Consider the following 13,783-nt stretch of genomic DNA (forward strand, 5'->3'; position numbering starts at 1 on the left):
TAGACCCGCGGGAGCCCCAGGCCAGCGTTCTCACACCTGGCGCGTTGATTATGCTAATTTAAGCCAGCTCCGTCCCCTCCCGCACGCCACGAGGCTCCGCCCCCTCGAGCGACCTATCGTGGTTGGAGGGCGGGTCTATGCTAATGAGCCGGCCTGGCCCCCAAGGGCTGCGCGGGCAGCTGCACCTAGCCCAGGCGAGGCGGCGGCGGCGGCTATGGCCACGGCCGGAGCGCTGGAGGGTCTGGTCGCGGGCTTGCAGGGCCCGCGGGTCGTCCCCAGCCCGGATTCGGACTCAGACACAGACTCGGAGGACCCAAGTACCCGGCGCAGCGCAGGCGGGCTGCTCCGCTCGCAGGTCATCCACAGCGGTCACTTCATGGTGTCATCGCCGCACAGCGACTCGCTGACCCGGCGGCGCGACCAGGAGGGGCCCCTGGGGCTCGCCGACTTCGGGCCGCGCAGCATCGACCCCACACTCACCCGCCTCTTCGAGTGCATGAGCCTGGCCTACAGGTGAGGGGGGCTTCGGGGCCGACGACCTCGGCCCCTCCATGGCGGGACCGCGCGCTGGGGCCCTGGACACCCCACCCGGCCCCCAGCCTTGGTCCCGGCTGCTCTCAGAGACTCCGGCCACATCCTGGATGCCCTCCTCTCCCCAGCCCGGAGCGTCCTCTGACCCCAGCCCAGCCCACTGGCCCCCGACATGCTTGCGCGCCTCCTGGTTCCCATTCCTCAGCACCAAGACCCCTTCCCTAAGGCTGGGATCTCCTGCCCTCCACCTCGACCTCCGTAGGCCCACCGTGGGCCTCTCTCCCCCGTCCCGACCCCTCTGCCCCCGAAGAATGCTCCCAGGGCATCCCTTGCGCTCCCAGGACCCTAGGCCATCCTAACATCCCCACCCTCCACCCCGGGGGCCACTCCACCGGACAACCTGCAGCCTTCCGCTCGCAACGCAGCAGTCCCCGCCCAGGTCCGGTCTATTCTTGCACCCTCGCGATACACCTCGAGCCCATGGTTGTCCCAATTCATAGCCAACGTCGACTGAAACCCAGCCTCTCGTCCACCCTGCACCCCTCAGTTGCCGGGACACCTGTTCTTGACCTGCTAGGTCGAGGGTGGCGGGAGGAGGGTGCCCCGGCCGGCCCAGAGGGGCGGAACTCTTAGTTTCCCAGCCGTGGTCCGGCAGGGGGTGTTGCAGGCCGCGCGGGGCTGGTCTCCGGGAGGTCTGGCCTCGCCCACCCGGGTCGCCACGCGAGACTGAACGCCTAATGTTGCCTGGGACCCCTGCTTGGCGCGTCGCAGAGCCCGCCGGCCGCGCCCGGCCCCCGCTCCACTCCTGTGTCCCAGGGGAGGGCGCGAACCGGGGTCCTGGCTCAGTGCCCCGGAGAGCAAAGTTCCCCGGAGCGGAGGGACCAGGATAAATTATCAACAGAGAACCATAGGGGAGAAAGGGGGATCGGCCAGCCTTGATCTTTTCTCTGTGTAAATATTCCTCTTCCTCTGCGGTGCCTCCTCCTCTTCTGAGAACCGCTGGCTACAGACCTGCACTTGCTCTGACTGGGATCCAGAGCTGGGGTGGGAATTTGGGGGGGAGTGTTGCCCACCCCCCACTGTGGCGCCCAGCCTCGACTCCATTGGCTGGACGCTTTGTAACCTTGGCCCCACAGGCTCTGGCCCCGGGCCCAGGTCGTGTTGCAATCTGATCATCCAGAGCACCAGACCTGTGTGGAAAGTTCAAATTCCCATCCCTTTCCTCCCTCCCCTCCTCGGACATCAGGGGACCTCCTGGGAAAGGGCATCTAAGGTCATGGTACACCAAATCTGGGCACCCCTGCTCCCCAGACTCCCCCAGGGTCCCCCTTTTCCCATCCATTCCCAACTTAAGCTTTCTGCTTTACATTACACAACTGCTCTGCCTGCGCTGGCTCATGCCCCTATCCCAGACCACAGTGACCAAAAGGGGAGGTTCAGGGGAAATGGCAAAGGCAGGGGGCAGAGCACACTCCAAGAACCGCCCACACTAGGAGGCTGACTGGAAGCTGATGTGACCCCATTCAGGGGCAGCTGGGGTAGAGAGGGCTGGGCTTTCTCCCTAAACACCCAGAATATTCAACCTCTGTGGCCCACCCCTGGTGGGGTCCTAAGTGCCAGGGATGGTAGTGGCTCAGTATCAGAGGAGTCTTTGAGTTCCCCCATAGAGGAAAAAACTGAGGCTCAGACTGGGACAGTGTTTTAGCCCTTAAAGACCCCTAATTGTAGGGGTTCCTTGGAGGTGAGAGGATTGTGGAAGCTGGCGTATCCCAAGAGAGTAAGGAGATGGGCAGGGACAGCAAGGCAAGGAGTCCAGAGGTGCCAGGAAGAACTGGCCAGCTTGACCCTGAGAACAGCCTGCAGACGTCTGGCCAGCTTTCACCCTCAGCAGGGCTGTATGGGCAGAGAGAGGACTGCTCCACTGGGAGGAGGCCCGTGTTCCATGGTTCTGCAGGTGGAACCCTCAGGGAGGCAGGTTCTGGAAGTTCCAAGAAAACACTTGTTCATGGTCAGAGCTGGCTAGCTATGGAAAGAATGGCCTCAGGAGTGAGGTGGAGCAAGCAGGACTCTAAGGAAATTTCCAGGGAAATTTCCACAAGGTAGATATGTGTGTGTGGGCGGGGGAGGCCGGGGTGTTCTGAGTTTTCTCCATCCCATCCCCAAGATTCCCAGAATTTCTATTGCTCATAAGAATCCCCTGAACCCTGGTCACAGGCTTTTGGCTCCAGGCTGGGCCCCTCTCCTCCCCTCCCAGCCAACAGGCCCAGCACAGACCAAATCCTTTCCTCCTGGGCGTGGATGTCACTGTCTCACCTCCCCTAGACCTGCCTGGCCACAAACGCCGCAGCCTCAGCAGGGAAATGGAGGAGGGAGGGCAGGCAGGCTGGGGGTAGGGCACTGGGTGATCAGAGTGGGCTGGGAGGTTGCTGGGATACAGGCTGGGGCAACAAACTCAGGAGTCCCCCCAGGTGCCACAGAAGAAGCTGGCCCAGGAGGTATCAGAGTGCCCCTACTCCGTGTCTCCCTTCTAGACAGATGGTGTTTATCTGACTTAGGAGGGAAAGGGGCCAGCCAGCGGGCCTGGGTGCTTGGGCCATGTACTCTATTTGGGTAATGAGGCCTGTTGTGCCTGTGGGTAGCAGTCCTCCCCAACCCCAAAGCAAACACAGGAGCTTGGAGACCAGAGAGTAGAGGGGACCCAGTGACCCATGCACTCAAGGGGCTGCAGGAGCAAGACTGCCACCCACCTGCCCCTCACCCCCAGGAACTGGGAGAGGGCCCTGGAGAGAGCAGGCCTGGCGTTCTGAAAGACTAAGCCTTGGGGCCTCAGCCTTCCATATGAGCAAGGGTTGGAGAAGCTGGGCCAGAGGGGACTCATGCATAACCACAGCCTGTGAATCATGAGGAGCGAGGGAGGGGCCAGCAGGGGTCTAAGACCCTGAACATCTTGGCCTCCTAGGCCAGCTCCCCGGGGGTGGCAGACTTGGCCTGTGCCCATCAGGACCCTGAGAGTCAAGCCCCTCACCTGGTAGAGCCCTTCCGTCTCATGGATTTGATTGACTACTAGGGTTAGAGTCAGGGTCAGGGTTAGGGTCAAGGTGCCCCCTGCCCATCACTCCACCATCCTAGCTGCCTTCCTTTGGGTGGGCCCTGGTGGCTGTTGTGTTGCGCACACCCCTAGGAAGGGGTGCACCTTCCAGGTCAGTCCAGATTGCCATCCTGGGATTCTGGACTGGGCAGACACCAGAAGGGCAGTGAAAAGGCAGTGGCTGGCTGCTTGGAGGCTGCCTCTGGTGAAGAGGCTCCGTCTCTACTCAGAGAAACCTTACCCATCCCCTAGGCCTAAGGGGGCCAGTGAGACTGGTGGAGAAAAAGCCACAGGTCCTGAGTGAGTCTCCATCATGTCATGTGACCTTGGGCACGTCCCCTTCGTTTCTTGACCCTCAGTTTCCTTAAGTAAGAAACAGGCGAAAACCCTCCTTAGCCAGCCTGTGAGATGGATGCCTGTGAGGCGAATGGGCATTGTCTTTCTGACACCTGAGCTGATAAGCAGATCTCAGCAGGTCTCACCAAAGACCACAGAGGCCCCAAGTGGGGACCTGGGAGAGTATTTTAAAGGTCTGCCTCTCAGGGTAGGCATTTCAGGCAGATTAGAGTGAGGGGCAGGATTTGGGAGGGGTGTCCCTCAAGTTGCCCACCATAGATGAGTGCCTCGTGCATGGGAAGAAAGTGGAGCCAGCCCCCTCCAACCATCCCCTTTCTCCACGCTCCTCCTGACCCAGCCCTCTCCCTCTGACAGTGGCAAGCTGGTTTCTCCCAAGTGGAAGAATTTCAAAGGCCTCAAGCTGCTGTGCCGGGACAAGATCCGCCTCAACAACGCCATCTGGAGGGCCTGGTATATCCAGTGTGAGTGGGCGCCACAGGCCCCAGCAGCCACAGAGAGCTTTGGGGGAGGCCAGGTCCCCAGCATCAGGACCCCTCAACAGCTTCTAAACCCAGAGGGTCTTGGGGGATGTGTCCCAAAGTGCGCTCTCCACTGTGAAGTTGGACACAGCAGGGGTCACCCTTCGGAAGTCCTAAAGTGAGCTGAGATTTGGGGAACAGTTCAAGGCCCATTCTGCATCCCATTAGTGTAGTCTGGTGCCTCAAATGCCAGGGTAGAAAGAGGCGTTCAGTACTATCCGGGTCGATCACACCCCTTTGCAAAGGGGAAACTCAGGTCCTGGTGGGTCTCTACCAGCCTTCCACTGACATCCTTATGTTCCCCACCATGGAGATTTGGGGGCAGGGGGCCCAGAGAGGTCATGTGGAAGGGACTCTGGTCTTAGAGTCACCCAGAGCTGGTTTCCCACCCTGTCTCTGCCCCTTGCTGGCTGTGTGACTGCAGGCAAGTTGTCTAACCTCTCTGAACCCATTTTTTTCATCTATAAAATGAGGCCAAGAGTCCTAACTTTGATGGCTGGCATGGGGATAACGGGTATGAACAGAGCTGGCACAAAGTTGGTGCTTAATAAATGATGGTTGAATCCGATGTACCCTTGAGGAGGTCACAGTCATTCATTTGGGGATACAAAACCCACCTATGCCCCATGGCAGGGTAGCAGAGGCTGAGAGACCTGTGCTGGACCTTGTCCAGCTCAGTAAGGTCCTCCTGTAGGATCAAAGGCTGCGCTGAGCTGGGAACACACAGCGTAGGAGGAACCACACACGGTATTCTCTGTAGTGGCCCCACTGGATTCCATTCAAGCAGAGAAAACAAGTGGGTTTTTTTGTTTTGTTTGTTTTTGGTTTCTATTCATCTTTGTGCCCGGCACTTTCCTAAATCATCTTATTTAAGGCTTCCTAGCAACCCTGGGAGATAGGTTTTATCACCCCTATTTTATGGATGAGCAAGTGAGACCCAGAAGGCGAGTGACTTACTCTGGGTCACTGAGCATAAAAGGAGCAGAGCTATGACTGGCTGTGAGTTCAGGGCTCTCCAACTCAGCCCAGCGCTCCTTCCACTGCTCCCAGCTGGCTGGCTTCCAGCCCTCACCTAAGAACGTTAAGGACGGGCCCTGCCCAAACCAGGAAGCTGATAGGCCAGGGAGAAAAGGTGTCTCTAACTCCCTCACCCTTCCAACCCCACCCCAAGCTTTCACCCTCTACCCTTTCCCCTCAAAGCTGGATGGGGTGCAGACCCTTGTCTCTGCAGAAGAAATTTCTGATGCCACCCAGGAGTCCTCACCCAGCTTGTGGCACAAGTTGATGCAAGGACCCCAAGTTCTAAGTCAGAGGGGGGTTGAGTCAAGTTCTAGCACACCCTAGCTGTGTGACCTTGGGAAAGTCCCTAGCCTCCCCGAGTTGATGCTTGCTCATCTGTAAAGTGGGAATCATAACAGATCCTATTGCTGAGGTTTGCTGTGAGTTTTCAGCGAGATAGATGGTCCGTATCTCAGCACAGGGCCTGAAACACACAAGGGCTCCCTGAAGGTGAGCTGCTGGGATTTACTACTATTATTGTGATAATAGCAACAGCAGGCCTCTGACTCTTCCTCCCCGGACACGGAAGGTTTGAAGGGGGGCTTCAGGAAAGGGGGAGGAGTGGGGTTGCTGGAGGGCTGCCTGGCTCCTCCCCCTCACACCCCCACCCTTTCAGCAGGCTCCTGGCCTCCAAGAGCCCTTCCTTTTCCACACCCCCAAGTCATCTTGATTTCCTCTGATATCCCAGAGCACCTCTCATGAGCTGACTCTCCACCTTGCTTTAGCGCATGTGATGTGTGTGCTTTCCTTGTCTCTCCCACTAAGCTGGGAGATTCATCCCCAATTCATTCATGGATCCCCTGTCCCAGCATCTATCCCAGCATAGGTGCAAGGGCCTAGGAGGCTGCATGAATGGATGAACTTATCATTGTTAAATAAAGCATGTCCCAGCTCTAGGAAGCCACATGATCCCTGCCCTTCTGTCCAGAGCACAGGGTTGCCAAGTGGGGGAGGGCAGAGCCTGACCAGGCCTGCTCAGCACTGACTCTCTGGGGGCCCTGGGCAAGCCCAGTCTTTCCTGGTGCTCATATCCTCAACTAGGCAGCCAGGAACAGATACTCTGAGATCTTCCTTGCTCTAACCCCCAGGAGTCCACGCAGCCTGGACTGCTGTGTGCCAAGCTCTGTGCCAGATGTAAGGATTTGGGGTTAAAAGCAACAGCTTCTGCCTTCACTCCCAACGGAGAGGCCAGCATGTAGAGAAATGGCCAAGGCAGGGTGGAAAGTGAGGCACATGGGACCATGGGGTTTCAGACAAAGGAAAGCTTCCTAGAACAGGGGCAGCCCTAGGCTATCCTGATGGGAGGGCAGACGTAATGAGGCAGAGGGAAGGGAAGGGGATTCCACGCAGAATAAAACCAGAGGGCTGTTGGGGAGGGGGTTAGGGTCTGGCTTCAAGGTGGGGCATATGAAGGCGATGGAAAGGCAGGAGAAGCAGTGGGGCCAGTCCCGGAGGGCTTGGAAGCCAAGCTAAGGGGTGTGGGCTTTATCCTGGAGGTTCAGGGAGCCACGGAGGGGTTTAGGCCTGTACTGCCCTTTAGGAAGAATTGACTTGGCCGCAGCAGGAAGATGGGCTGGAGAGCGTGAGGCTGGAGTCAGGGAGGTCTAGGCGAGAAATGACACCAGACCAGGGGGAACGGTGAGAATATAGAGGGGAGGGGATGGTGGAAGAAATGCCACACTCCCTTGGGATTGAGAGGGTTAGTCCATGGATTAGGTGGGGACACTGGGAGACGGTGGGGAGCTGGGAGACTGGGAGGCAGTGTTGGCAGTCCAGAGGAGGCTTGGGCTTGGGAGAGAAGTTCCCAAACGTCTGAGAGTGATGTTTTGAGACATCCTAGTGGAGGTTCCCCAGGCAGCTGGAAGATGGGTCTGAAACTGGAAAGGAGCTGGGTGAGAGAGGCTAGGGGGAGCGGGCCTGGCAGAAGGGCCAGTGAAAAGTGGTCAGGGTGGTAGGAGAACAGAGGGAAGGTTCCCGGGGCTTAGGGAGGAGGAGGGTGCCCTGCAGCCAAGGTCTCGGAGGACAGGACTCGGGAGGGCCAGAGCCTTGAGTTCAGGAGCTGGGCCAGCGGGGTGGGTGTGCGGGCAGATGCTGAGGTACCGGAGGTGACAATGCAACTGGGAGGGCAGAGGTGGACGTGGTGAGTGACAGGTCTGCCAGAGTCTGGGAGGAAAGCAAAGGGGTGATGGGAAGAAATTCAGCTTGTTGGGAAGCAAAGGAAGGGGAAGGTTTGAGAGGTAAAGGAGAGCCTGGAATTTGTTTATAGGCCAAAAACGAGCCTGGAGAGAGATCAGGGTTGAAGACAGGGATGGGAGTGGAGGAGGGAGAGAAAGGGCTCAGGCAGGTGGCCTGAAGTGGGCCAGCGGTGGTTCTCTGAGATGGAATTGGGTATCCTGAAGCAGGGGACAAGGACTCTGGACCTCTAGCCCGCCAGCCTGACCAGGACCTTCTTGGGGCAATTAACTTCGTGTGGCCCAGCAATGCCATTCAGCAAGCATTGCCTGCACACCTACTAGGCTCCCAAGGGGGCAGATGGAGTGTGGGAGGTTTGTTTTACAGGGTCTCATAGAAGAGGGAGATCTGGGAGAGCTAGAGCAGGCAGCAAGCCTTCCTGGAGGAGGTGGCACTTAATCAGAGCATGGTAGGCCAGGCAGGATTTCATAGTGTGGCACTTGAGTCCCAGTCCCCTTGGAGTGGGAGATGAGGGAGCTGGACACCCCTGACCTGGCACTCTTCTCTCAGATGTGGAGCGGAGGAAGAGCCCCGTGTGTGGCTTCGTGACCCCCCTGCAGGGGCCTGAGGCTGATGAGCACCGGAAACCGGAGGTAGCTGAGACCATGGGACCAACCACCTGCCGCCCCACCAAGCCAGGCCCCTCCTGCCCATCACTCCTTATGCTGAGCGGGAGGGGCTGGCCCAGAGGGAGACTGGGTGAGGGGTGGGGTCAGTGCCACCCCTCACACTGAGTCCCCTATCCGGCCCTCCTCAGGCCGTCGTCTTGGAGGGGAATTATTGGAAGCGGCGCATCGAGGTGGTGATGCGCGAGTACCATAAGTGGCGCATCTACTACAAGAAGCGGGTCAGTGGGAGGCGCTTTCCCCTGCGACTTCTGGCCACGGCCTCTCTTGCAAGAGCCCCGGAGGGCTTCCCCCACAACCCCAATCCCGACCCTGTCCTCCATTAAGACCCATGCCGACAGCGCCGCCCAGTGGCCACAGGGCCTCCTCGCAACCTCCTTACCTCCCAGGGCCAAAGAGCTTCCGAGGGGAAGTGAGGGATCCGGTTGATCTGGGGGAGCTAGTGAGTACGGGAGGCCTTGGCGGGGAGCAATGGAGGAGCGGAAAGGGATCCAGTGTCCACCTTTGTGTGTTCCTGCAGCTCCGTAAGTCCAGCAGGGAAGGGGATCTCCTGGCCCCAAAGCAGGTGGGTGCTCCCTGGACCCAGAGAATGGATGCTTCCCTCTGGGTGGGCGAGGCAGTGGTGGTGGGGTGAGGGTGGGACGTGAGTGGAGTGGGTGTGCCCTCTGGTTGGTTAATTGAGCTTTTCTCCTCTTGGGAAGGGCAGCATTGGAGCGCAGTGGTGGGAAGACCCCAAGCCTTCTGGTTCACTAAGCAAGTGGTGGGGAAGCATGGGGGAACAGAGGGCTCTAAGAACTGGGGACCCAGGTAGGGAAAAGTGTAGGGGCAGGAAGGGACCCTCATCTCTTCAGCAGGCCACCCCAGCCTCTCTCCTGGGATGAGTTGTTGGAGGCCAGTGGGGTGACCCTAGCCTTTCAGGCAGCAAACTGGGTCCACCGGAGAGACGAGAGGAGGGGCTGTGTGCAGAGAGGCCCTCTGGATGGCTGACCCCTCCGCCCCCAGGCAGGCGGCGGTGGGAGACCCCTGTGTCTCCAGACTGGGAAGGAGTAGGGCAGTGGAGCCCGCCTGGGGCTGCTGACAGCTCTGTCTCCTCAGGTGGAAGCGGGGTGGCAGCCACCGGAGCGATGGTGCGAGCAGCTCTTCACCAGCGTGGTGCCCGTCCTGCTGGCGGGCCCAGAGGAGGAGACGGGCGGGCGGCAGCTTCTGGATCTCGATTGCTTTCTGTCCGACATCTCCGACACACTCTTCACCATGACTCAGCCCGGCCCTACACCCCTGCAGCTGCCCCCCGAGGACGGTGAGGGGCTGCGCCAGGAAAGGGAGGCCTGAGGGGATCCAGGCAGCCAAGGGAGGATGGCCAGGCACGGGTGCCCCCACTCTGCCCTGCCCGATGCTGCTGACATCACCACCGCCCCCTCCAGCCTATGTCGGCAACGCTGACATGATCCAGCCAGACCTGACACCTCTGCAGCCCAGCCTGGATGACTTCATGGAGATCTCAGGTGGGGCAGGCCCCTCCCCCTGGGTGAGTGGATGGTCAGGGTCAGTGGGAGGAAAGCCCCAGTACGCTTGAGACCTCAGGCCAGTCCCAGGTCCCTCTGGGAGGGCGGATGATCTGGGTGATTTCTGAGGGATCTTCCTGATCTCCCTTTGTCTGGCCTTGGGATGCAGGTGCTGTGGCCTCAGGTGAGAGCAAGCCAGACAGGGTACCTAGCAGGGGACAGGGGACCAGGAGTATTGAAGCTGCAGGCTCTGGGGAGTTCCCAGGAGAGCAGTAGATGCTGGGGCTCTCTCAGGGGAGAGAGGGTCTTTGATGGCTCTCCTTTGTTTGGGTCTATTTATCAGTATTTATATAATTCATTAAAAAAAAACTATTTATTAAAGAACATTTCAAGGATACACACAGGTAGGGAGAGAGAGGAGTTCACTGACTCTCATGGAATCCTCACCAGCGTCAACATTTATCAATTCTTGGCCATTCTTATCTCATGTAGACCTCACCCAATTCTCCCCTCCTATGTTATTTTTAAGAAAATCCCAGGAATCATATCTTACAAAGCATTCTTTAAAGTAGCCCTTGGCCCTGGCTCCCTCTCCTGAACCCCAGGGCCACCAGTCGCTGCTTTCTCATGTCCCTCCAGAGATACCATGTCTATATAGCACATGTGGACCAGTGTCTCTTCTTGTCTCTGTAGCAGCCTGTTTCTCGCATTGTTTTCTTCACTTAGTTGTAGACCTTGGAGACTGCTGCTGATAGCCACACACTTAGGGGGCTCCGGAGCCGTGCTGGGGGTCAGACATGGAGGCTCAGCCTGTCTCAGCCGAGGCCTTGGGTGCAGAAAGGGGGCTCCTTGGATAAAGGCTTGCATTGGGTGACCCCTCCACTCCTTCCTGACTGGCAGGGTCCTGGGCCTGTCAGTTAAGAGGTGGAGGCCTATGGGGCGGGGACGAGGGAATGAGGAACCACCCCCATGCCTGCCTGGGTGGGGGCTGGGGGCTGCGGGGACAGCAGTGTTGATGGCAGTGCCCTGGGAGCAGACCAGCCTGGGAGGGCAGCAGCCCCGTCTGGGCACACAGACCCCTGCCGCAGGTAGGAGCCCAGCCGCTCCCCGCCAAACCCGGGCTCTGGGCAAAACCTGGTCGACCGGGGCTGGAAAGCGACTTCTCTCAGCGCAGGGTGGCTGCCAGAGTGGGGGCAACCTATGGTAGGGGGTGTGGGTCGCACAGGGGAGGCAGCTAGTGTGGCCCCCTTAAGCGCCCCGTGAACTGGGAGGGCAGGGAGCGCCAGGGCCGTCAGGGCTGCCGCTTGGTCCCCAAGAGCTCCTCACTTGAGAGGAAACCTAGTGAGGGGGCCATAATTCTGTGGAGGGAGGGGGCTTGGTGGAGGGGCTCAGGGAGCGGGGAGAGGCTGGCTGAGGGCCACTCGGGATGCACGGGGCGGGGGAGGGGCTCAGCCAAAGGATGGCAGGTCAGTGGGGGCGACAGGGTGGGAGGGCTCCGCGGGTGGCTGGAACTCGGAAGTGCCTTCTGCGGGTGTGGGGTGGGGACACGCCGTGGTGAGGGGACGTGGTGACTCAGGCTGGGCTGGGCTTGCTGCTCTGTGAGCCCCGCCGTGTTCTGGGGAGTGGGCGGCACAGTGAGCAGCAGCTGCTCTGTGGCCCTGAGCATCCCGGGGCTACGTGATGAGGCCCATGGTCCCTGGGGGCCGGGGGTGGAGGATCGGCGGCCTCTCACCCGCTGCCACCCAGTCCTTCTGTGGAAGGGAGGCAGGAGGACAGCAAGAAGATCCCTTCGGACCTTGTGGCCGAGAAAGACACAGAGACACACACAGAGGTGGGCACAGGGCAGACATGTACACACGGAGCACCTCACACCAGGGCAGGTACACATGGACTCAGACAGAGCTCCAGACAACGGGACCGACACACAGGGAGGCAGACAGACAGGTGCTACATGACACTGACACACGCAGAGCCAGCCATCCAGCAACACACGGGCCCCCAGTCACATGAGATGCACAAATAGGACCCAGTCAGGCTCGAGGTTTGCTGCTGGCTTGTCCCACTCCTGAGTTTCCTTCGAGGGGCCTCGGGAGAAAGGCCTGACCACCTGTCTTGGCCAGGGGGCTGGGGTCCATCCAAGGCCAGTGGGGTCGCGTCTGACCAGACCAGGCGCCCTTGGGAGCTGGTGCAGACAGGAGGCTGCTCAGGGTCAGAGAAAGGTGCCCGGAAGGGAGCGGGCGGGCAGGCGCACCCAGGCCCGGGATGTGGTTAGGCCGCAGGCAGCTGCTTCCCAAAACCAGAATAGCCTGGGGCTTACACAACCCGCACCTCAAACAATCTGGCTGCCCCCCTCCCCGCCAGCTCTTCCAGGCCTTCCAGCACCCCCTCACTCCTGCCCCTGCTCTGAGCCCACCTTCTGACCCCTGCTCTGACTCCCCTTAGTCCCTTCACCCACATCCTGAGCTCTGTCCTTGTAGCCCTACCCATTGACCTTCCAACAAACCCGACTTGTCCCAGACCCACTGACCTTCTGACCCCTCTCACCCCTAACTCACTCCGTGAACTCCTGACACCATGATGCCCTTTTCCCCATCCTAGACCTCCTCCCCTTGGACCCCACCCTTTCCCTCCCCGGTAGTCTCCAGTACCACCCCGTCCCGCAACATCCCCAGCAGAGCTGGTAACAGAAGCAGACAAGGCCTGGGATTCTCAGGCCGGGGGTGGGGAAGGGGGGCCTCTGGAGCCAGTTTTGGGGCTCAGTGGGAAGGCTGCTTCCTGGGGTGTCCCACTGACACCCCCGCACATCCCCCTGCTGTCTCCCACTCAGGCCCATCCCACCAGAGCCTCTGCTGTGGCTTCCCCTGAGTGAGACAGAAACTCTCCCAGTTTCACAATCTCCTGTGGAAGGCACCCCCTCCCTCGCCGGCCCCCACCCCACTGCCAGCCCAGCCTGGGGACAGGGCCAGCCCGCTGCATCCAGCCATGGCCTTAGCCCTGACAGCTGCCACCCTGTGTGTCTGAATTACAGATTTCTTCACCAGCTACCGCCCCCCACAGACGCCTATACCCTCAAGCTTCCTGGAGCCCCCCAGCTTCGGCCCCATGGCTGACCCTGTCCTCAGCAGTGGGATCCTGGGCTCGGAGGTGCCCTCTGCCTGCTCGAGCATGACCCACCTCTCGGGACATAACCGCCTGCAGGTGAGCTCACCCTGCCCAGCTCACCTGCCCACACCGCAGAGGTATTCAGGGTACTTCCCGAGTATGCTCAGTCCATTGAGAGAGACTGGAGGGGGAGAAAGACCCCATCTGTGGCCTCCAGGAGGGCACCGTTCAGCTGGGGAGGAAAGACCCTGGTGAAGCAGAACTGACAAGATGGTTGTGGGGGAGCCTGAGGACAGAGGAGTGTGGAGCTGGGCTGCTTGTGGAAGACTTCCTGGAAGAGGGGGTAGTTCTGGGCCTTAGTGAATGACGGGTTTGGGCAGAAGAAGAGACCAGTAGAGGGAGGAGAAGCAGGAGCGGAAGCATGGAGGCCGAAGCTGAGCGTGTGCATTTAGGAAGCAGTGACTCCATCATTTTGGTTCAGGAACTCCCAGGCCCACTTCAGATGTTGCCCCCATGATGCTAGGATAGTTGCCTTTTCCCTCCGGTATCAGACTTCTCAGGCACTAGCATAGTCCATTGTTTGAGAGGTCTCTCTCCTTGACTAGACTGTGAGCTCCTTGCTGGAAGGGCTATGCTTTACTCACCGCTGCATCTTCTCATACTTAGCACAGTTCAAGCACATTAACGGCACTGGGTAAATGGTTGCCCAATGAGTGAGCAAGTGAGTGAACGGATGAGTGTGTGGATGGATGGGTGTGTTGGAGAATA

At 59.5% G+C, this 13,783-nt stretch overlaps 1 protein-coding gene across 1 annotated transcript in view; it reads left to right on the forward strand.

Annotated features, from left to right (window-relative positions):
- The first annotated feature begins 214 nt into the window (after nucleotides 1-214).
- MLXIPL (MLX interacting protein like) overlaps nucleotides 215-13,783 on the forward strand; it is a 17,653-nt gene continuing 4,084 nt past the window's right edge. Inside the window, exons 1-8 of the mRNA XM_007468782.1 lie at nucleotides 215-513; nucleotides 4,331-4,437; nucleotides 8,296-8,378; nucleotides 8,543-8,632; nucleotides 8,932-8,976; nucleotides 9,507-9,708; nucleotides 9,833-9,913; nucleotides 12,942-13,111. Of these exons, the coding sequence (XP_007468844.1) occupies nucleotides 215-513; nucleotides 4,331-4,437; nucleotides 8,296-8,378; nucleotides 8,543-8,632; nucleotides 8,932-8,976; nucleotides 9,507-9,708; nucleotides 9,833-9,913; nucleotides 12,942-13,111 (1,077 nt within the window). The remainder of the gene's footprint in view (nucleotides 514-4,330; nucleotides 4,438-8,295; nucleotides 8,379-8,542; nucleotides 8,633-8,931; nucleotides 8,977-9,506; nucleotides 9,709-9,832; nucleotides 9,914-12,941; nucleotides 13,112-13,783) is intronic.

This window comes from Lipotes vexillifer, unplaced genomic scaffold, assembly GCF_000442215.2.
Source record: "Lipotes vexillifer unplaced genomic scaffold, Lipotes_vexillifer_v1.1 scaffold12, whole genome shotgun sequence".
NCBI lineage: Eukaryota > Metazoa > Chordata > Mammalia > Artiodactyla > Lipotidae > Lipotes > Lipotes vexillifer.